This window comes from Sparus aurata, chromosome 19, assembly GCF_900880675.1.
Source record: "Sparus aurata chromosome 19, fSpaAur1.1, whole genome shotgun sequence".
NCBI classification, from domain to species: domain Eukaryota; kingdom Metazoa; phylum Chordata; class Actinopteri; order Spariformes; family Sparidae; genus Sparus; species Sparus aurata.
In genome coordinates this window covers 30,511,846-30,535,405 of record NC_044205.1, presented here as the reverse complement: position 1 = coordinate 30,535,405, position 23,560 = coordinate 30,511,846, and the positions used below count along the sequence as shown (strand labels likewise).

Sequence of the window (23,560 nt, the reverse complement as noted above, 5' to 3'; positions counted from 1 at the left end):
AGACAGGTTCATACAGACGGTCGTACCTGGTGTACATCGACCTGCAGAGCAGTCAGGTGACCGTTCTGTCCCCCTGCTGTGTCAGACTGCGGCGCCTCCCTCTGATTGGTTGATTGTGTTACTAACATGTGATACATGTTTGTATGTGATGTGAGAACAGCTGTATGCTCCTTTAAACTGTGATGACAAGATAAAAGGTTAATATTTACCTCATTATTGTGACTTTGTTTTTGTTAATCCAGATTTAGTTTTTATTAGTTTCTTTTGTTAACTGGCAGCATCGACACTGACATCAACTCTCCTCCTCACCTCGCCTCTCCTGAGCGCAGCAACACCACACGCTTTGTTTTGTTTTTATTAAACGTGTGTATTTGTAATCCTCAGGGACTCTGCGTGTGTGTGTGTGTGTGTGTGTGTGTGTACGCCGGACTCATGCCAGTGTGTGAGTGTTTGGATCAGTGTGTCTCGGTCCAGTCGTCCTCACAGCGGACCCTCTGCTGAGTCACCTGGTTTCAGTGTGTCTACAAATCAAAGGTTCTGAAAGACATTAAGATGACCTTTTTAATTACATTGTTTATTTTGAACTATTGTTATTGTTTTTTGTAATATTCTGTCCTTTGGCTGCTGTGGGAAACAGATTTCCCTGTTTGTGGGACAATAAAGGAATACTGGTTCTGATTCTGATTCTGATTCTGATGAAAGCTTCATAAAAAGTCATGGAAATGTCCGATGCAAAGTCAGAACTCTCATCATTCATGTGACGACCCCTCACATTTACCTGGTGACCCTTTGGAGGGGCCCGACCCACAGTCCTGACACCCTGGCCCGACCCACAGGCCAGAACCACTGGACTGAACTGTTCAGCAGGTCTCCACCAGGCGGAGCTCCAACCTGACTGGTGCACCACTCTCAATAATCAGTAATCAATAAGGTCCTGCAGGATCAGAGAGCAGTCACACAGGTACTGTCACTGCTGACAGCACCACTGTACTTTCATTTGAAGTAACTTGTAATGGAGTATTTGTCAGTGAAGTAAGGAATCTGATTACTTTCCTCGCGCTGTTGTCTGTATTTCCTGTCAGCTGTTTTATAAATGAACGGTTTACTAAACGTCACATCCGGCCGTCAGTCCGCTCTGCTCACCAGCAGCTGATCGTGCTGCGCACAGCACACACATTACGGTAACGGCTCGCTCTCCGTCCGTTACGGTAGAGGAGCAGAAGCCGGAAGTGAGCTCAGACGCGCGGGCTCGGTGTTCTGAGGACGAAGAAGAAGCTCGTGTTGAAATGACTGAAAGCGGCGCTCAGGTCAGAAAATGAACACGTTACTCTGCGTTAGTGAGTAATCAGAGTATCTGTGCTGAACAGTAACGGCTGTGTTCTGCTGCTGAGCACGTGACACGGTGCTGACGTTCATCTCCAGTACTTTATTACTTTAATACTTCTTACTTTGTTACTTTATTCAGTGATTACTTTCCTCTGACTGTAACTACAGCTGCCAGTCTTTTCAAAATAAAAGCTTTCTTCATCCAGTAGATGTGATGTTATTATGGTCTGTCCGTGATGTGGTTATTGTAATCTGTTACATTACTCCAGATGTGAGTACTAACTGTCAGCAGACCGAAACTCAAACATGACGGCTTCATCTGAACAACAGGGAGGCAGGGTGGTAGTAACAGATTACATGTACTCGGATTACATGACCAGATTACAAAAATCAAGACAAATCAACTGATTATTGTCACAGACAGTAACAGATTACTACATGTAGTTACAGTCTATATGTCGATACAGTCTATATGTTGGTACAGTCTATGTGTCGGTACAGTCTATATGTCGGTACAGTCTATGTGTCGGTACAGTCTATATGTTGGGGAAGTCTGTGTGTTTGGGCAACCTATATGTTCATACAGTCTATGTGTTGGTACAGTCTATGTGTTGGGGCAGTGTATGTGTCGGTACAGTCTATATGTTGGTACAGTTTATATGTCGGTACAGTCTATATGTCGGTACAGTCTATGTGTCGGTACAGTCTATGTGTCGGTACAGTCTATGTGTCGGTACAGTCTATATGTCGGTACAGTTTATGTGTCGGTACAGTCTATGTGTCGGTACAGTCCATGTGTCGGTACAGTCTATGTGTTGGTACAGTCTATGTGTCGGTACAGTCTATGTGTCGGTACAGTCTATGTGTCGGTACAGTCTATGTGTTGGTACAGTCTATGTCTTGGGGCAGTGTATGTGTTGGTACAGTCTATGTGTTGGGGAAGTCTGTGTCGGTACAGTGTATATGTTGGTACAGTCCATGTGTTGGTACAGTCTATATGTTGGTACAGTCCATGTGTTGGTACAGTCTATGTGTTGGGGCAGTCTATATGTCGGTACAGTCTATATGTCGGTACAGTTTATATGTTGGTACAGTCTATATGTTGGTACAGTCTATATGTTGGTACAGTCCATGTGTTGGTACAGTCTATGTGTTGGGGCAGTGTATGTGTTGGTACAGTCTATGTGTTGGGGAAGTGTATGTGTTGGTACAGTCTATGTGTTGGGGAAGTCTATGTGTTGGTACAGTGTATATGTTGGGGAAGTCTATTTGTTGGTACAGTGTATATGTTGGTACAGTCCATGTGTTGGTACAGTCTATATGTTGGTACAGTCTATGTGTCGGTACAGTCCATGTGTTGGTACAGTCTATATGTTGGTACAGTCTATATGTTGGTACAGTCTATATGTTGGTACAGTCTATGTGTTGGGGCAGTGTATGTGTTGGTACAGTCTATGTGTTGGAGCAGTGTATGTGTTGGTACAGTCTATATGTTGGGGCAGTGTATGTGTTGGTACAGTCTATGTGTTGGGGCAGTGTATGTGTTGGTACAGTCTATGTGTTGGGGCAGTGTATGTGTTGGTACAGTCTATGTGTTGGGGCAGTGTATGTGTTGGTACAGTCTATGTGTTGGGGCAGTGTATGTGTTGGTACAGTCTATGTGTTGGGGCAGTGTATGACCAGTAGAGTGAAAACTGTGTGTGTCTGCAGCTGTTTGCTCGTCTGGAGGCTCGACGCTCTCTGAAGGACATTGAAACTCGTCTGTTTCCTGAAGATGGAGGACCCGACCAAGGTGACATGCCACGCTCACTTCCTGTCAGCACACGTCATGTGACCTCATTGGATCATGAAAGGAGCCAGATTACTGCTGACTGTGCTTCTAATTGTTATAACTGATCAGCTCACGTGTGTTTGACTCCATCAGGTGAGGTGGTGGAGCTGTATGGACCAGAGGGAACAGGTGAGTTCACTCTACAGGAAACAGCCTGGATTCAACTTCCTGTGAAGTGTTGTGTCTTGTCTTATGTGTGTGTGTGTGTGTGTGTGTGTGTGTGTGTCTCAGGTAAGACAGAGCTGCTCTACCACCTGCTGTGTCGCTGTGTGTTGCCGGTGGCGTCCGGCGGTCTGGAGGTAGACGTTGTGTTTGTGGACACCGACTACAGTCTGGACATGTTACGACTGGTCAGCATCCTGGACAGCAGGCTGAACGCAGGTACACACACACACACACACACACACACATTACTGCTCTACAGCCTGTAGAGGGCGCTAACCTCTGTCACCATCTCTCTCTCTCTCTCTCTGTATCTGTGTAGCTCGTTCTACCGGCTCGCCCTCGGCAGGTTCAGATGAGGCCTTGTTGCGTCACTGTCTGTCTCGCCTCCTCGTCGTCCACTGTTCCTCCTCCTCCCAGCTCCTCCTCACCCTCCACTTCCTGGAGACCTCCTTATCTTCGCGGCCCGGCCTGGCGCTCCTACTTATTGACAGCATCTCTGCTTTCTATTGGCAGGACCGCTGTGAGGGCGGGGCCAGCATCGCCAAGCAGGAAGAGAGGCTCAGCAAGTGTGCAGAGCTGCTGGGCCGACTGCTCAGGTAGCCGTTCATCAGTCGGGTGGTTCTGATCCTCCTGTAGGTGGTTTCACTGGGTTCTAGACATACTTTAGGTGGTTTTAGAGGTCTTTTAGTGGGTACCTGTGGTGCATTAAGTTGTTCTTGGGGTTCTGGTTGTCATAGAGGAGGTTCTTGGGGTTTTATAGGTAGTTTGGTGGTTCTAATGGTCATTGAAGATGTTCTATTGATCCCGTTCTCATCACCACTGACACTGAAGAGTTCCCTAATGTAGCTGTAGCAGTCAGAGGAGGTTCTGAAGGTTTTTAGGAGTGCTAGTGATCATTGAGGTGGTGGTGGGGATCTTTTAGGTAGTTGGATGGTTCTAGTGGTCGAGTCTACCTTTAAGTTCTTGTGGTCCTGAGTGATTCAGGAGTTCCTTGCAGTTGTTGTTTGAGGAAAGCTTTGGGGTCCGTACGGTACTGATGACGAGGTGATGAGGGGGGTTCTTTAAGTGACACATTGTTCTCCACCGTCCAAACACACGGAGACATCTGAATGCTGTTCCACACAGTTGGAGAAGTGAGGCTGTTCTGGAGGAACGTGATGGAACCACACTAACCTCACTAACACAGCTTCCTCCTCTCAGGGATTACAGAATCACCGTCTTCGCCACCTGCCACGCCATCAGGAGGAGCTACAGTGGACCTTCCTCCTCTTCCTCCTCCACCTCCTCCACCTCCTCTGAGTACGACCGGCCGTATCTCTGTCGCCCCTGGCAACGGCTGGTGAACCACCGGCTGCTGTGCTCCAGGCAGGAGGCTGCACACAACATGGCCGCCACAGCAGGAGGCAGCAGGGAGCAGAGGAGACGACGTGTCTTCACCGCCCGCTGCACCTCCTCCAGGACGAAGGCTTCCAGGAGCAGCTCCTTCTGCGTCACAGACGGAGGAGTGGAGTTCATGTGAACGCTCGCTGAGCTGCAGACATCAGGACAGTTACTGCAGGGGAAACCAGCTGCAGACAGGAAGTTGTTGCTTTTCTATAACTTTATATTTCCTTGAAGAAAAGTAGTTCTCTGTATATTTGTGTTAATGTTCAACAGTTGTTCAATAAAGTTTGTTGATGTGAGAGTCGTTTTATCATCGTTGCTGCACCACACGGAGCGCTGCGGGCCGGATCAACGGGTCCAATCAGGACTCACAGGAGAGACAGCTGAAGCCCCGCCCCCTCCAGTGGACCTCATGGACCTTCTCTGATCAAACCTTTGACTGGTACTGAACAAAGAGACAGATAAAGTACTGATCCGGTCTGAACTGGGTCAGAATCTCACAAATGATGTTTGTTGTAATTAAAGTCAAACCTCATGTAGTTTTGTGTTAAAGCTCAGTGAACCACACCGTCTCATCAACACAGCATCAGAACCAGCATGGAGCCAGCTGGGTCAGAGAAGGTTCTGGTTCAGTTCTGTGAGCTGCTGATGAACTGGAGCAGCTCTGAGTTAGGAGACGACGTCACTGATGACGCTGTGACGTCTTTATAACGACGTGTTTCCAGTCTGATGACAAACTGACAAACATCATGTGTGACTGATGACCCGGTTCAGACCGGATCAGTACTTTTTCATCTCTTCAGTCACTGCAGACGAAGGTTTGATTGATAAGGTCTTTGGGGCAAACAGGAAGGGGCGGGGCTTCAGCTCTCTGTGTTGAGTTTCATCTTGAACCCGCCTGTACGTCAAGAGAATCTAACGATGGTCCTCTCTGGGCCCATGTCGACCCACAGGTCAGAACCACAGGTCCAAACAAGCTAACTGAATATAAAGTAGTTCAGAGTGTGTCCAGCAGGGGGCGCTGCTCCTCGCTGACACTCAGGTACTGAGTGAACAATTACCGGCCAATCAGCATCCTGCCTGCCCCTGTCTAAGATTTTGGAGAAGGCGGTTGCTACACAATTAATGGAACACCTAGAAAGCAACACACATTTACATCCATTGCAATCTGGATCCAGGGCAAAATTCTCAACAGAGAGCACAAATTGTTTCCTCTCGGAACAAATTAAATCTTATATAGACAAAGGTAACTGGGTGGGGCAGATCTTAAAAATGCATTTGGCACTGTGAACCACAGCTTACTAATATCTAAACTTGACAATTATAATTTTGCAGAAAAAACAGTGGCTTGGTTCAAATCATACCTTTCAAACCGTGAACAATGTGTTGCCATTAACAATGCAAAATCATCATTTTTAAAAACAAAAACTGGAATTCCACAGGGGTCGCTGTTAGGACCGATACTCCTCAGTATGTTTATCAATGACCTCCCTGATTCATGCCAAGGGGCTGATTTTCAAATGTATGTGGACGATGCTGTTATTTATGCACATGGTAAAACAGCTGCTGCAGTCTCCCACAGGTTAAATGAACATCTGGAGGCTGTAGCTCTTTGGCTTGACAGGTCTTGTCTAGCGCTTAACAGTGTCAATAAAACAGTGTCAGTTTGCTTTTCCTCTGGGAGACGCCCCGCACCAATCGCTCTAAATATTAACATCAATAATCAACCAATTAACCAGGTCACAGAAGTTAAATATTTAGGTCTAATGCTGGATGCTCATCTCAAATTTGATAAACACATCAAGAAAATCAGCAAAATAGTTAGACTGAACTTATTTACCTTCAGACTAATTAGAGATTGCTTAACATTTGAAGCAGCCAACATATATTTACACTCAATGATCTTCTCACACCTCGGCTATTGTGTAACTGCATGGTCGCAGGCAGTGGCATGCACAGACTTTTTGAAGGGCAGGGGCGAAAAGAAGGGCACTTTAGCGCGTGTTTTGGCTCCAAGAGGGCACTTTAGTGCGTGTTTTGGCTCCCAAGAGGGCACTTTAGCGCGTGTTTTGGCTCCAAGAGGGCACTTTAGCGCGTGTTTTGGCTCCCAAGAGGGCAGTTTATCATGTTTTAACCAGCCATGGAGGCAGTTTAGTGTGTTTTGCCAACCAAGAGGGCACTTTGGCACGCTTTTTTGGCTCCCAAGAGGGCACTTTAGCGCACATTTTGGCTCTAAGAGGGCACTTTAGCGCGTGTTTTGGCTCCCAAGAGGGCAGTTTATCATGTTTTAACCAGCCATGGAGGCAGTTTAGTGTGTTTTGCCAACCAAGAGGGCACTTTGGCACGCTTTTTTGGCTCCCAAGAGAGCACTTTAGCGCACATTTTGGCTCCCAGGAGGGCACTTTAGCGCACATTTTGGCTCCCAGGAGGGCACTTTAGCGCGCGTTTGTCAACAACTGCCCCCCCCTTGTGCACATCACTGGTCGCAGGCAAGTCTTTCAGTAATCAAACCTCTGGAGAGACTCTACAATCGTGCACTACAGACTTTAGGTAAGAGGCCGATAAGATCTCATCACTGCGATGTTCTGCGGGACCTGAACATGCTCAGCTTTGATAATTATATAGCCTCATCCAACATCAACTTAATTTACAAATGCCTGCATGGTCAAGCCCCCCAGGTTCTCTGTGACCTGGTCCAAACGATGCAGGCTGCAGGGCGGTCCACTAGAAGAGCCGCTGCAGGGAACTGAAGGGTACCTCACCATAAAACCTCCCTTGGCCAGTCTTCATTCCTTATTAAGGGAGGTAATATATGGAATAGTCTGTCAACCGAGCTCAAGGCTATCCACAGCCACGGGCGGTTCAGGAGCTAAATGAAGGAATTCCTAAAAGACAACCAAGTATGTAGCCACATACAGGGAGATGTGGGTATATTTTAAGGGTGAGAGTGAGTGTGTGTGTGTATGTGCATGTATCTGCATTATGTTAGTTAATTTCTAGGCCCAGATTTAGGGAAAGATAGGCTAATATGTGACATGTTATTTAATATATTTAAGGATGAATGGATAGGATGTTTCTTAAAACAGGTTCTTTGTATTTTACTCTAAAGGCCCCTCGAGGGACGGGCATTGGAAATTAGCTAAGGCTGTGAATGCTATGATGCTTTCTGTTGGATTGTTGTACCGCCCACATGATCTGTATCTGTCCCTATAAATAAACCATATACAATACAATTTACTCAGTTACACTACTTAGTTACTACAGGACTGTAACAGAGAATATGAAGTGCAGCGTGTTGATGTCTTTAGTCTTTGTATTAACGAACAGTTCGAGTGGACAGCACAGAGTGAAGTGTCTCCAGTCGGACCTGTGGAACCGAACAGTACCGCTGGTTCTGGGACGACAGTTATATTTAATATTACAACAAACATTTTTCTGGGATATGAAGCTGCTGGAGAGACGTCACAGAGACGGGTCTCCAGTCAGAACCAGGTCTTCAGTCAGAACCAGGTCTCCAGTCAGAACCAGGTCTTCAGTCAGAACCAGGTCTTCAGTCAGAACCGGAGCCGATCCTTGACGAGGAGGACGAGCTTCTCAGTGAGCCTCAGGAGAATCCATAAAGAATGAATGACTTTATTTTAAAGCAAAAGTTAAAAGATCCTAAAAACCAAACAGAAGGAGGCCCGTTCAGAACCCGGACGTCCTCCAGGTCACAGATCAGTGATCCGCCCCAACACATCCTGCAACATCTGGTCTGTGTAGTTGATTAATTGATGAATATCTGTGCTTGGTTTGACCCAGAGGAGTTTACTGTCCCTGACCCAGCCTCACGGTGCTGATCCAGCTCTTATCTGACTGAACTTCTGTTAGAACTCTGAAACAGACTGAAGCTGAAGCTGGTGTTGGTGTGAGACAGGTTCTGTTCTGGTTCTGCTCTGAACCCAGATAAAGGACAGCAAGTCAGAACTGACAGATGTCTGGTTCTGATCCATTCCTGATCAGTCTTATTGATTCTGTATTGGTGGTTCCTGTGTTTGTTCTGAGGAACCTGCTGACGTTCACTGTTTATTCTGATTTGACCGACGGTCCTGACGTCATGTGTCAGAGTCCTGACGTCATGTGTTACAGTACAGACACACACAGTGATTAGCAGGTTAATTAGCGGCTCAGGTGATGACGGCTCCGTGTTTTTGGCACGTGCAGCAGCAGTCCGGCTCCTCGCGGCGGATCCAGGCCGGGACTTCAGGTCTGATGACAGACCGCTTCACAGAGCAGCCCTCCAACAGATCCCTCCGCGGGGTCAGACACACTTTTTACACAACACAAACAAACGATCGCAGCCGGACGCGCACACACACACACCGACACGGTTCACACTGTCGCTCCCGGTGAACGTCGCCTCTAATCGGGCGTAAAGAACCAGCCCGGCCCGGTGGACGTGTCTGCTCCGGTACCGGAGTTAATGTTTTCTGGGCCCTACTTCTCCTGCTGTCGCTGACAGGCGGTGCTTCGGTCGCTCCCAAACATGGCCTCCATGACGGAGCGACCGCTTCAACTTTAATTTTTCGCCAATTTTCACAGCGAAACCGTCTTTTTTCCTCCACGGTCCACGGGAATGTTCGGTCGGAACACCGAATCATGGCAGACTCGTGAAGCAGATGTGATCTTTGGGAGAAGTTCGCTGTTGGATTTAAACAGATCGCTTTAAGTTGGCTGAAAGCTGGAGAGGAAAAAGAGAATTGCATCAAATCAGTAAGGAGCCTTTTCACCCCGCTCTCCTCTCCGGGCCGCCCAGCTCCGGTACCGCTCCGGTACCGCTCGGCGGCTCGCTGCTTTAACTTGCCGCCGCTCGGTCTCACTCTCACCGGGCGATGAATAAGCGCGCGGTGGATGCACTCGTTTCTGGTGCGCGCTAGCAGCTAGCCTGCTAGCTAATGCTAATGCTAATGCTAACAGAGAAGTGATCAGTCAACTGGGCGGTCCGGGGAAGCTACATGCTAACGGCTAACTGCTCTGTTCCTACTATTCAGTTTAATGTGTGTAAACAGTGCGTGTGCGTGTGTGTGTGCGCGTGTGTGTGTGTAGCATTAACAACCTTCACTGACTCGTTTCATTTAAAACACGCACGCACGCACGCTCACACACATACACACACATACACACAACTCTTCTGACAGATGGTAACCAGGCAGTTAACCACACGCACGCACACACACACGCACGCACATCCTCGAGACGTTATCAGGTCAATCACTTTCTGATCAGCTAATGATTGATTAGTGATTAATGATCTCTGTCACGTGGTGAACTGCTGTAGGTTTATCTTAAAGGAGCACTCTGAAGTTTTGGTGAAGATATTTTAAGAACCCTCATCAAACACACTGTTTGACTGTGTTTACATGTGGCGGACCCTGCCACCTGCCTATCTTCAGACAGGGTTCTGGGACCTGATGAGAACAGCTGGTTTGTTCTCTGATGGACTCAGTTTGTGTTTACCTCATTTAAAGGTGTGACAGGATCTCGTCACATCAGAACGTGGCGTTACTTCTCATCCAGGAGAAAAGTTGTCTCAGGATGTCAGTAGCTAACAGACGCAGAGCAGCAGCCGGGCCTCCAGGAGGAGCCGCGGGTCCTGCAGCCGGGCCTCCGGGAGGAGCCGCGGGTTCTGCAGCCTGGCCTCCAGAAGGGGCTGCGGGTTCTGCAGCCGGGCCTCCGGGAGGAGCCGCGGGTTCTGCAGCCGGGCCTCCGGGAGGAGCCGCGGGTCCTGCAGCCGGGCCTCCGGGAGGAGCCGCGGGTCCTGCAGCCGGGCCTCCGGGAGGAGCCGCGGGTCCTGCAGCCGGGCCTCCGGGAGGAGCCGCGGGTTCTGCAGCCGGGCCTCCGGGAGGAGCTGCGGGTTCTGCAGCCGGGCCTCCGGGAGGAGCCGCGGGTTCTGCAGCCGGGCCTCCGGGAGGAGCTGCGGGTTCTGCAGCCGGGCCTCCGGGAGGAGCCGCGGGTTCTGCAGCTGGGCCTCCAGGAGGAGCTGCTGCTCTGCAGACGGGTGTCATAGTGGTCAAACTGTCTAACTACATCGTCACGTCATGGATTGCGACCCAAAGACTTTCTCCAGAAGCTAACATGCTAATATGGTGAAACAAGCGTCTGTAAAATCTGGATACATTGACTGTCGTCACTGCAGACAAATAACATTTAGAAAGTGTCGAAGAGCTGCGTGATTACATTGTTTAATCTCTATTCAAGTTAGCCAGGTGCTAAACAGGAAGTTAGCTGGCTCGCTGTCTGACAGAAGATCTGAGTTCTTTCACACCTGAAGCTGAACTTTACAGAACGTCTCTCAGCTTCAGTGAGAAGCTTCGGTCTGAGGAGATGCAGGAGAAAGTTTGTGGCAAAACAGTTTTACAGTTCTTATATTTTGATTGCGTCTTTTACTGCATATGATAATTCAGACTCAGTCAGACTCAGTCAGACTCAGTCAGTTCAGTCAGTTCAGTGCAGGATGGAGCTACGGTCTTTTGTGTTTTGTGACTTTCTATCAGATACAGTTCTTTAGATGTTTTCTTAAATATATTGTTAAGATATTGTCTCGTTCTCATGAGCCTCGACTAAAAACTGTCATTATTAATATAATAGGTTTTAATTTCTACATAGTGCTGCTTTAGACTCCCCGCTGGTTGTTTTGTCATATTTTCACTCTGTCGGATGGTTTCTCACTGCAGTTTATAAAAACATGAGTGAAGAAGTGGGAAGAAGTCAACATTTGAATTTCTTTAATGATGTTTTCTACAAAACATTAAAAAGTGCATTTATACAACATTTACACAGTGTGGACCCTGCCACCTTTCTAGCTTCAAACCAGAGGATGACTTATTACACGGATTAATCAGCGCTGACGGAACGTTTTACAAACTGTTATTATCGGCTGAACTTGGCAACGATAGTTGCTGATGGCTGCGATACGCTGAGTCATCATCATCAGCTGAGGCCACTTCTGCTGAAAATATCAAAATCCTCTAAATCTGTAGATTGTAGAACATCGGGACTAGCTCTGCTCAGCTGTAGAACATCGGGGACTAGCTCTGCTCGGCTGTAGAACACCGGGGACTAGCTCTGCTCGGCTGTAGAACATCGGGACTAGCTCTGCTCAGCTGTAGAACATCGGGGACTAGCTCTGCTCGGCTGTAGAACATCGGGGACTAGCTCTGCTCGGCTGTAGAACACCGGGGACTAGCTCTGCTCGGCTGTAGAACATCGGGGACTAGCTTTGTTCGGCTGTAGAACATCGGGACTAGTTCTGCTCGGCTGTAGAACATCAGGGACTAGCTCATCGGGACTAGCTCTGCTCGGCTGTAGAACATCGGGACTAGCTCTGCTCGGCTGTAGAACACCGGGGACTAGCTTTGTTTGGCTGTAGAACACCGGGGACTAGCTCTGCTCGGCTGTAGAACATCGGGGACTAGCTCTGCTCCGCTGTAGAACATCGGGACTAGTTCTGCTCGGCTGTAGAACACCGGGACTAGCTCTGCTCCGCTGTAGAACACCGGGGACTAGCTCTGCTCGGCTGTAGAACATCAGGACTAGTTCTGCTCGGCTGTAGAACACCGGGACTAGTTCTGCTTGGCTGTAGAACATCGGGACTAGCTCTGCTCGGCTGTAGAACACCGGGAGTAGTTCTGCTCGGCTGTAGAACACCGGGACTAGTTCTGCTTGGCTGTAGAACACCGGGGACTAGCTTTGTTCGGCTGTAGAACACCGGGGACTAGCTTTGTTCGGCTGTAGAACATCGGGGACTAGCTTTGTTCGGCTGTAGAACATCGGGGACTAGCTCTGCTCGGCTGTAGAACATCGGGGACTAGCTCTGCTCGGCTGTAGAACACCGGGGACTAGCTCTGCTCGGCTGTAGAACATCGGGGACTAGCTCTGCTCGGCTGTAGAACACCGGGGACTAGCTTTGTTCGGCTGTAGAACAGCGGGACTAGCTCTGCTTGGCCGTAGAACACCGGGGACTAGTTCTGCTCGGCTGTAGAACATCGGGACTAGCTCTGCTTGGCCGTAGAACACCGGGGACTAGTTCTGCTCGGCTGTAGAACATCGGGACTAGCTCTGCTTGGCTGTAGAACATCGGGGACTAGTTCTGCTCGGCTGTAGAACAGCGGGACTAGCTCTGCTCGGCTGTAGAACACCGGGGACTAGCTCTGCTTGGCTGTAGAACATCGGGACTAGCTCTGCTCAGCTGTAGAACACCGGGGACTAGCTCTGCTTGGCTGTAGAACATCGGGACTAGCTCTGCTCAGCTGTAGAACACCGGGGACTAGCTCTGCTTGGCTGTAGAACATCGGGACTAGCTCTGCTCAGCTGTAGAACACCGGGGACTAGCTCTGCTCAGCTGTAGAACACCGGGGACTAGCTCTGCTTGGCCGTAGAACACCGGGGACTAGCTCTGCTTGGCCGTAGAACACCGGGGACTAGTTCTGCTCGGCTGTAGAACAGCGGGGACTAGCTTTGCTTGGCTGTAGAACACCGGGGACTAGCTCTGCTTGGCTGTAGAACAGCGGGGACTAGCTCTGCTCGGCTGTAGAACACCGGGGACTAGCTCTGCTTGGCTGTAGAACAGCGGGGACTAGCTCTGCTTGGCTGTAGAACATCGGGACTAGCTCTGCTCGGCTGTAGAACACCGGGGACTAGCTTTGCTTGGCTGTAGAACACCGGGGACTAGCTTTGCTTGGCTGTAGAACACCGGGGACTAGCTCTGCTCGGCTGTAGAACACCGGGGACTAGCTCTGCTTGGCTGTAGAACAGCGGGGACTAGCTCTGCTTGGCTGTAGAACATCGGGACTAGCTCTGCTCGGCTGTAGAACACCGGGGACTAGCTCTGCTTGGCCGTAGAACACCGGGGACTAGTTCTGCTTGGCTGTAGAACACCGGGGACTAGTTCTGCTTGGCTGTAGAACACCGGGACTGGCTCTGCTTGGCCGTAGAACACCGGGGACTAGCTCTGCTTGGCTGTAGAACACCGGGGACTAGCTCTGCTTGGCTGTAGAACATCGGGACTAGCTCTGCTCGGCTGTAGAACACCGGGAGTAGTTCTGCTCGGCTGTAGAACACCGGGACTAGTTCTGCTCGGCTGTAGAACACCGGGGACTAGCTCTGCTCGGCTGTAGAACACCGGGAGTAGTTCTGCTCGGCTGTAGAACACCGGGACTAGTTCTGCTTGGCTGTAGAACACCGGGGACTAGCTCTGCTCGGCTGTAGCACTGAGTTTTGTAGGTAAATACGAGGCGTTTGCAGAGAACATGTCTGCCTCTGATTTCATTGGATCAGATGTGATGCGAGCAGAAAGAACCACTCTGATTGGTGGAAATAGCAGGATTATGGTGATTGGTTGTATTTGCGTGAATTGGTGCGATCGCAGGCTCATTGAAATCCTGCAGGGACTGATTATTACTCGGTTTACAGATTCAGACTAAACTGTTGGTATTTATTTTCTGTTGGGCACCACACACAGAACATGTAGAACATTTTGTTGTGGTGTGTAAACGGACCTCTGTGTTCTGTAGCTGCTGTTCTCCTCATAGATACGTCCAAGTCATGTTTGGCAGAAAATGACGGATGTTCAGGTGTTTGAAGACGTGATTGTTGGATCGGACCGATCTGTAGCCTGCTGGAGTTTCATGGAGACGCTGTTCAACACGCCGGTGTCAGAGGCTGATGCTCGGTGTGTGACTCATATCTGGACCGGGCTGATCTGATGTGGTTCTTCAGGGTCAGTACAGATTATTAGTGTTCTAGGAGGCTGAAAACTGACATTAATTTCCAGTGAAAATGAAACTTTTAGTGTAAAAACTTTAAGAACAATTTACTCAAGTACTGATCTGAAGTCCAACCTTCAGGTACTCGAGTATTTCCTTTACTTCTTCTCCACTACATGTGTTAAATACATGTAGGTACTCGTTCCCTCGGATCGTTCGGAGTGTGTCGGCTGCTGAACGTCCTCCGGTCTCAGTATTTGTCCAGTAAACAGAGATGATGAGCGCAGCAGACCGATGTGTTCAGGTTGTTTCAGGACAAATTCAAAAAGCAGATAAACTCAGCATTAACAAGGCAGCAGGGGTCAAAGGTCACTGATAGTCTCTGTATGCTCACTGTGCTGTGATTGGCTGGTTGAGCTGTCAGTCATTATGACATGTCAGTGGGTCACTGGGTCACACAGCTGTCCTCAGTCTGCTGTAGTGGACTGTAGTGGACTGTAGTGGACTCTGAGCTCAGGATGTCATGATTAAACTCTACAGACGGCTGAAAGTGCGACTCCATCAGAGAGGACACGCCTCACGTCATCGTCTGCAGCTCCAGCTGATTGTTGACTGTCGTCCTCAGCTGGACGTCGGGGTGATGACTGTGACGTGGAGATCATCTCAGAGATGTTAGATTACATGGAAACAATATTACTGTAGATTAGAAGAAACGTGTGCGACTCTGCAGACGGATTCATGTTGTGTCTGACAGGAAAAGATGTGACGCTGTCGTCTGATCATAGAAGACTTTCTGAATCAAAGAGGAATTTACAATCTTTTGTAACTTAACTTAATAACTGTCACTAACGGTTAATGAACTATAAGAGATGTAATGTAAAGAGGTCAGAATCATCACGCTGTGTAAAGCAGATGTTTGTGTTAATGATGACAGCAGTTGGTTTTTGGTTGGCTTGGTGGATGAACTTCCTGTCAGTGGAGGTCTGCTCTCTGTGTGTGTACCTGAGGTTTACACACTGACCTGACATCTGTTCCCACCACAAACCTGCAGCTGTTCAGCATCTGGATGTCAGCTGACAGCAGCACGTGTCCAATCACATTCTGCGTTATTAAACTGTAACGTCCTGATCATGTGACCGGCGCCTCTATGTGGCGCTGTAGCGTTCACGTCCTGTACTCTCATCTAAACCTGGTGGTCAGACGACCGGCTGTCGGACGGAGCGATGATCAGTTCAGATCGTCTGTCAGATTAAAGATGCGTCCTCGCTCTGTTTGAGTCACAACGTTATCACTAACGGATCTGTCAGTCTCGTGATGTCAGAGATCTCGTGCAGAAGAGAAAGATGTGATCGATACAAAGAACTAACGAACATTAACCCTGTTATCAGTTTTCAGCTCCAGAAACTGTGAATCTGTCAGATGTCTGTTATTGATCTGTAGTTTAACGAGACGACCTCCCACTCTGTGTGTCTCCCAGTGGACTGAACCAGAACCTCTCTCTGTTCTGTTTCAGAATGCCATCTGAGGCTCAGTCTCAGGAGCCTCGGGACAGAGGACCGGCCCCTCCAGTCACTCGGGCCGGACGCAGCGCTCAGCTGGCCAAAGCCGCTGCCACTAGCCCCGCCCCCGAGAAGAGGCCTCGTGGTCGACCTCGCAAAGATGGCAGCGGCGGCCGCTCTGCACCTCCTGTCCCTCCTACTCCACCTCCACCTCCACCTCCACCTCCCAAATCAAGGAAGAAGTAAGTGCATCTGAAGACAGGTGTGTGTGTCTGAGGACAGGTGTGTGTGTGTCTGAGGACAGGTGTGTGTGTGTCTGAGGACAGGTGTGTGTGTGTGAGTGTGAGGACAGGTATGTGTGTGTCTGAGGACAGGTGTGTGTGTGTGAGTGTGAGGACAGGTATGTGTGTGTCTGAGGACAGGTGTGTGTGTGTGTGTGTGTGTCTGAGGACAGGTGTGTGTGTGTCTGAGGACAGGTGTGTGTGTGTGAGTGTGAGGACAGGTATGTGTGTGTCTGAGGACAGGTGTGTGTGTGTGTGTGTGTGTCTGAGGACAGGTGTGTGTGTGTCTGAGGACAGGTGTGTGTGTGTGAGTGTGAGGACAGGTATGTGTGTGTCTGAGGACAGGTGTGTGTGTGTGTGTGTGTCTGAGGACAGGTGTGTGTGTCTGAGGACAGGTGTGTGTGTGTCTGAGGACAGGTGTGTGTGTGTGTGTGTGTGTTGAGCATCATGTCCACTACTAACGGCCCGTCAGTTTGATTAACATGACTGTGCCGTGGGAATGATCCGCTCTCTAACACAGCCTGGTCTCAGATGTAATCATCAACTGAAGACACATTTCCACTTTTACTTCAGTTCTGCATGTAGTTTGTCTGCGGGTTACCCAGCATGCACCCCTTCATCAGGTCGTGACATTTGCGCTGGAGAAGAGACTTGGAGAGACGCTGCAGGCTAAAGCTAAGCTAAGAGTGTTGGAGGTGGATGTGATGATGGACGAGACGGCGTGTTTCAGAGCGCTGAGAGGGACTGAAGTGAAGACTGTGTGTGTGTGTGTGTGTGTGTGTGTGTGTGTGTGTGTGTGTGTGTGTGTTGTGGTGAGTGCGATCGGTTGGAGAGGAAGTGGTTAAGTTGCATGCTGGGTAATGAGCAGCGAGGAGGAGGAGGTGTTAGCTGGACCGAGTCTACTCCAGGTTTTACCTCCTGCTGCACACACACACACACACACACACACACTATGCTGGATCCAGGAGGGTGTGTGTGTGTGTGTCTCTCTCTCTCTGGTGTTGCTCAGGTTTTGATGCTGTGATGTCATGGTGATGTCATGGTGTTTACCTGAACACCTGTTCAAAGTGTTTTTGTGCATCTCGTCTCTGGATCACGTCGAGGAAACGTCTTGATTCGTCTCAAACGTCGACGTGTTGGAGTCTTGGGGTCAAAGGTCATGTGACCTCACACAACACGTCTTCTTCTGCATCAATGTGATAATTATGACAGAGCACCTAACCAATCACAGCACAGCAAGCTTTAGAGCACCATCCAACCACCAACCAGCATCTTCCCACATCTTATTAATCCTGAACGTGCTGAGCTCTTCCTGAATTCCTGAAGTCAGAGTCGGTTTCACTCGAGCTACGGCAGTTAGAAATGAGACGTCTGACTGAGGCCCGGTCTCTGTTGTGTGTTCCGGTCCAGGTGTGTCCTGGTTCCTGTTGGGATGGAGGTGTAGGGTGAAGCGGGGTTATGAGAACTCTGTTTTATGGCTTTATTCTTCAGAACAAACATAAAACGATCCCAACCAGTGTGCTGAGCACTCGGTAGCTAACTAGCTAACACGACATTGTTACTGCTGACTGGTTGATGACAGTTCTTCTTGATGTAATTGGAGCGAGTGAACGTTTGGACCTGGAGGGTTTTTATGAGCTCCGGTTCTGCTCGGTGCCGCTGGAACGACGTCTCCTTCATTCATACGCTGATAACAGCAGAAGCCTCGCAGCGTTTGGGTCGGCCCTCCTTCCTCCATTAGAGGTGTACCGCTGCATCACAAAAACTAGATATCATAATGTGAAAACTGCTGTTTATTTACATTCTGTTGATAGTTTTTGTTATTTTTTTGAATGTTTTCAACTATAATTCTCACATTTGTCCCTCGGCCCTGTTTCACCGTCTTGTGATTGATTTCTCACTCAGTGTTTGACTGAAACGTCTCCAGTGGACACGTGTTGTGTCTCACAGCGCTGTTGCTCAGAGTCACACTGAGAGTCTGATCAGTGAAACTGACCAGGTGTGTGTGTCTGTGTGCAGGGGGCGGAGCCGAGGCCGAGCCCAGGTAGAGGACGAAGAGAGCATGGACGCCACGGAGAAGAAAACCCCCCAGAAGACAGGTGTGTATGATCCACCTGAGGCTCAGCTCTGTTTGCTGACACTGGCTGTGACCTGTTTTTGGTCCAAACTTCATTCAAACCATCAGAACTTCATTTAAAGTTCTGCCCTAATGTTTGTGTGTGTGTGTGTGTGTGTGTGTGTGTGTGTGTGTGTGTGTGTGTAGAGCTGAAGGAGAAGACGCCAGGACGCCGTCGGTCCACCTCCAGGAGAAAATCCAACACAAACCCTGACCCTGAACCAAGCCAGAACCGCCTCAGTCCAGAACCGGACCCTGACCCTGACCCCCCTCATCGTGACCCCACAGTGGCAGAGTCCAGCCCAGAACCACCTCCCAGTGCAGAGGAGGAGGACAGGACCAGCTCAGCTCCTGCTGCCCCCATCCCAACCTCCAGTCCTGGGAGGGGACCTCAGGTTAGTCCCCGTCCCCCTTCCCCAGACCTGAGCCCGGTCCACAGCCCAGCCTCCAGCCCCAGCGCCCCTCCTGATCCTGTGGAAGGGGACCAGCCAAGCCCCATCCACAGCCCCATCCATGGCCCGATCCACAGCCCCGCCCCCATGGAGGTGGACTGCAATCCCAGCACAGCTCCCATGGAGACAGAGGGGGGCGGGGCCAGTCCCTTGGAGCAGATCCTGGTCCTGAGTCCCTGCTCCAGTCCTCCGGTGTCCCCCTGCCCCCGACTGGATGACGAGGACTCGCTGTCCCCCCTGTCGGAGGACTCCGGGGCCTCGCCCACGCCGAGCCTGGGACACACCAAAAAACGGTGTGTTAAACCTGCTGACTTTTGTTTCCATGGTTACAGCAGGAACAGGAAGCGGTGTAACTGGACTCAGCCGAGTTTTATTAATCCGTCTCTCGCCCCACAGTCTGAAGCAGTGTGCCTTCTGTTACCGTGGCGACGATCCTCCTCTGGGTCAGGGCCGCCTGGTGGTGTTCGGCCCGACGCCGGGCTACATCCCGCTCCACATCCTCAACCGCCGCGCCTCCTCTGACCGAGACAGTGACTGCCACGACCACTGCTACCGTGGTGACCAGGCCCTGCTCACGTGAGTGACCTCACTTCCTGTTCAACCTCTATCAAAATAAAAGTTTAACCTCTGGTAGCTCACATTTCCATAAGAAATGAGTGAACTCAGCTGTTTGATTGTTTCAATGAATCAAGACAGTAACACTAAATCTGTGTGTGTGTGTGTGTGTGTGTGTGTGTGTGTGTGTGTGTGTGTGTGTGTGTAGGTGCAGCAGTCCAGAGCAGTGTGGTGAGTACTTACACCGTCTGATCTTTGTGAATGATTAGATTTAGATTCAGTGCTGATTAACTTACAGATGGTTTAATAATCATGTTGGTGCTGTCAGACAGTCTGATCCGTGTTATTGATCACCGTGTCCCCTGATGTTTCAGAGGAGTCCTCCTCACAGTTTGTGGAGCAGCTCGGACCCGTCGGCCTTCCACACGACATCAACGTCCAGTCACTGTTTGACTTCACAGGTACAGGAAGATAATGTCCTCCTCCTGTCCTCCTGTCCTCCTCCTGTCCTCCTCCTGTCCTCTTCCTGTCCTCCTCCTGTCCTCTTCCTGTCCTCTTCCTGTCCTCTTCCTGTCCTCCTCCTGTCCTCCTCCTGTCCTCCTCCTGTCCTCTTCCTGTCCTCCTCCTGTCCTCCTCCTGTCCTCCTCCTGTCCTCCTCCTGTCCTCTTCCTGTCCTCCTCCTGTCCTCCTCCTGTCCTCTTCCTGTCCTCTTCCTGTCCTCTTCCTGTCCTCCTCCTGTCCTCCTCCTGTCCTCCTCCTGTCCCTCCTCCTGTCCTCTTCCTGTCCTCCTCCTGCCCTCCCCTGTCCTCCTCCTGTCCTCCTCCTGTCCTCCTCCTGTCCTCCTCCTGTCCTCCTCCTGTCCTCTTCCTGTCCTCCTCCTGTCCTCCTCCTGTCCTCCTCCTGTCCTCTTCCTGTCCTCCTCCTGTCCTCTTCCTGTCCTCCTCCTGTCCTCTTCCTGTCCTCTTCCTGTCCTCTTCCTGTCCTCCTCCTGTCCTCTTCCTGTCCTCTTCCTGTCCTCTTCCTGTCCTCTTCCTGTCCTCCTCCTGTCCTCTTCCTGTCCTCCTCCTGTCCTCTTCCTGTCCTCTTCCTGTCCTCTTCCTGTCCTCCTCCTGTCCTCTTCCTGTCCTCCTCCTGTCCTCCTCCTCCAGCCCTTCTTCACCTCCTGAACTCCTTCTGTCAGCATCAGTCCATCCTTTCAGGTGAACCTGACTGTGTGTGTGTGTGTGTGTGTGTGTGTGTGTGTGTGTGTGTGCAGGTCAGTGCTGTGCTCACCTGCAGTGTGCAGCCTGGTCAGAGGGGGTGTGTCGAGGAGAAGGCCAATCACTGCTCTACGTGGATAAAGCCATCGACTCAGGAAGCACGCAGGTCAGTTAGTGTAGAGTTTGATTAGTAACTACACACATACAGCTGTATACTGCCTCACTAAGCCCCGCCTCCTCTCCCACCTGTCCAGGTGTGTGCATTCTGCCGTCGGCTCGGGGCGTCACTGCGTTGCCAGGAGATGAGTTGTGGGCGGAGCTACCACTTCCCCTGTGCTGCTGCTGCGGGCGCTCACCAGGACTGGACCCAGAGACACACACTGTGTACAAGACACACACACACAGGTACACACTCTCACACTGTTTCCTGTTGGAACAGACGAGTGAACAGCTGATGATGTCATGAATATGTAAACATCAGATGTGTGTGCTGCGATGATGACTGTTATTCACATAATGTCAAACATGAAACTAACAGAAGTTTGATTTCCATCATCTCCTCCATCGTTTGACTTTCGACCTGAGCTCTTAAAATCATATAATCTGTCAGAGTTCTGCACTAAACCAACTGGACCTTTGTTCTGCTTTAAACCAACTGGACCTTTGTTCTGCATTAAACCAACTGGACCTTTGTTCTGTGTGTTGGTGAGTTCTGTTCTCACATCATCTCAGATGTTTCCAACAAAGTTCCAGCAGAGAAATCCTCCAGTGTCCTCGAGGTGACGCTGAGTTTCATCTGCTCGTCTGTCTGTAACTTCAGGAGAGTCAGAGAGGAAGGAAGTCTGAGAACCAGACCCAACAGAACCAGAAGAACACTGCAGAACATTAGAGAGTTGAGGTGAAGCTCTGAGTGAAGTCAGCACTCAGCAGAGACTCTGGTTCTGGTTCTGCTTCCTCTCTGTAATGTTACGTTCATGAAGTCCACCCCATGTGTTACAGTATCATCTCTGAGCTCTGCTCCTGTCAGTAAACGGCTCCGGATCAGAACCTGATGAGACTTAATCCTCCAGCTGGTCTGGATCTGCCCCCCTCTGTTTTCATGGAGTGCCCCCTGTTAACAGAAATGACATATTGCACGTTTAATGAACAAAGTCATGTCGCTGTGTCATCTTGTTCTGGTTTAATGGGGCCAACTGGAGAGTTAGCTCCACCCCCTCTTCATCCCCATCAACCAATGAACTGGCTGAGTGGACAGAAACAAACATTCGGTCGTGGTTTCTGATGGAACCTTGTCTCTCTCCCAGTGTCCTCACAGTGTGTGCTGTGTTCGGGTGGCGGTGATGTCAGCGGTCTGTTGATGTGTTGTTGCTGTGGTGACCATTACCACGGCAGCTGCCTGGACCCCCCTCTGGTCCCCTCCTCCCTGTGCCGGGCTGGCTGGCAGTGTCCTCGGTGTCGAACGTGTCAGAGCTGCAGGTAAACAGAAACACACACAATTCATTATTATTTCCACTATTGATCAACCTGCCAGTGTTTCTTATTATTGATAGATCGGCCTTCACAAAATGTTCCCTGATTTGTTTGAGTCTCAACAGACAGCAGACGGACGCAGTTAGAGACTAGCTGGTGAACATAGCGCAGCGTTTAGCAGCTAAAGAGACGGATGTTTCCTCAGGAGACAGACACATGATGAACACATGGAAGATCAAGATGATCTGTGACGTTTGGATGTTCAATAACAAGTTAATCAAATAAGCTGATAAGTCATCAGTTGAGGAGTGCTGCTGCCCCCTAGAGGCCCAAAAATCAGTTAATGCAACTTTATGATAACCTGATGTTTCATTGATGAAACGGTGTCTGACAGCAGCCTACAGCAGATAATTAACGGAGTCAGCTGTGTCTCCGCCTGCAGTGTCTTACTCCTCTTTAATCACCCACACTAATCAACGTATTCATGGAGGAGGCACACAGATACACAGCTACTGTATGTCCAAGTTTTAGAGACCCGTCACGTCCGCCTTTTCTGTGAACTGGTGTGAATGTGTCCACAGCGTCTTAGAGCCACGACAACGCCGTGACCGCACATTGGTGCACAATAATGGTTGTTCTTGTGCACACACCCATCCAAGACGTGGTGTGCAGGCCGGCCTTGTGCCGGAAATGAGCTGGTTCACACAAAATGCTGTCTGAACACATTTGAAAACCTGAGGTCCTTCGACAGGGCGACTGAGAGACTGTCTCCTGAAGCTGTTCACATGAAAAGTGACAAGTGTGTGTGTGTGTGTGTGTGTGTGTGTGTGTGTGTGTTAGGTTGCGAGGGGATGATGGAGTGTTGCTGGTGTGTGATCGCTGTGATAAAGCCTACCACACACACTGTCTCACACCACCTCTGGATCACACACCGAGCGCCGGCTGGACCTGCAAGGTGAGATAAAAACACACAACACACTTGTGTTCGCCTCAGTGTTGAACTTTGGACCAACTTGTGTTTTGTGTGTGTTTTAAAACTCTGTCCTCCAGAACTGCAGAATCTGTCGTCGCTGTGGTGTGAGGTCATCAGGCCAGTGGGCCAATCACCTATTCCTCTGTGAGTCATGTGACCCGGCCCTGCCCTGCCCTCTCTGTGACCATGCCCCCGACCTCGACACACCACAGGACTATCTGACTTGTATCTGCTGCTATAGGTACACACACACACACACACACACACACACACACACACATTTCAGCTGGTGTTTATTTTGCAAAGTCAGAACTTCCTGCAGCTACCTCACATTTTACTTCACTTGATTGACTTTCATTGAGTAGTCGATTCAGTCGACACCTGTAGTGTATACCTGATGGACAGTAGAGGCAGAGTTAGTGCTTGTGAATGCTGACAGTCCGTCCACATGTGAACACATCACTGTTGTTTAGTCTTGCATAGGAAACAACAGGTGTGTGTTGCCCTGCATGCTGAACTCTCTTTGAGAATGATTCAAATTCATCAAACATACACGTTTTAACTTTG

General features: G+C 49.8%; 2 protein-coding genes across 2 annotated transcripts in view; both read left to right on the top strand.

Annotated features, from left to right (window-relative positions):
- The first annotated feature begins 806 nt into the window (after nt 1-806).
- Nucleotides 807-5,004, top strand: xrcc2 (X-ray repair complementing defective repair in Chinese hamster cells 2). The gene is made up of 6 exons (XM_030398200.1): nt 807-1,307; nt 3,037-3,118; nt 3,251-3,286; nt 3,389-3,538; nt 3,642-3,918; nt 4,523-5,004. Exons 1-6 carry the CDS (start codon nt 1,287-1,289, stop codon nt 4,839-4,841), a joined length of 885 nt encoding a protein of 294 aa, XP_030254060.1. The 5' UTR covers nt 807-1,286; the 3' UTR covers nt 4,842-5,004.
- Nucleotides 5,005-8,977: 3,973 nt separating this feature from the next.
- The window catches only part of LOC115569844 (histone-lysine N-methyltransferase 2C-like), a 68,130-nt gene continuing 53,547 nt past the window's right edge, over nt 8,978-23,560 (top strand). The window contains exons 1-12 of the mRNA XM_030398008.1: nt 8,978-9,457; nt 15,962-16,189; nt 18,248-18,327; nt 18,492-19,089; nt 19,193-19,372; nt 19,560-19,582; nt 19,726-19,812; nt 20,607-20,716; nt 20,805-20,955; nt 21,855-22,026; nt 22,861-22,975; nt 23,071-23,234. Of these exons, the coding sequence (XP_030253868.1) occupies nt 15,963-16,189; nt 18,248-18,327; nt 18,492-19,089; nt 19,193-19,372; nt 19,560-19,582; nt 19,726-19,812; nt 20,607-20,716; nt 20,805-20,955; nt 21,855-22,026; nt 22,861-22,975; nt 23,071-23,234 (1,907 nt within the window). The 5' untranslated portion in view covers nt 8,978-9,457; nt 15,962. The remainder of the gene's footprint in view (nt 9,458-15,961; nt 16,190-18,247; nt 18,328-18,491; nt 19,090-19,192; nt 19,373-19,559; nt 19,583-19,725; nt 19,813-20,606; nt 20,717-20,804; nt 20,956-21,854; nt 22,027-22,860; nt 22,976-23,070; nt 23,235-23,560) is intronic.

Excerpts from the sequence above, each read along its gene's own strand:
- xrcc2 (XM_030398200.1), top strand. The coding sequence starts at position 1,287 with ATGACTGAAAGCGGCGCTCAG. Across the intron at positions 1,308-3,036 it reads TGACTGAAAGCGGCGCTCAG|CTGTTTGCTCGTCTGGAGGC; the intron begins GTCAGAAAATGA and ends GTGTGTCTGCAG. Across the intron at positions 3,919-4,522 it reads CTGCTGGGCCGACTGCTCAG|GGATTACAGAATCACCGTCT; the intron begins GTAGCCGTTCAT and ends TCCTCCTCTCAG.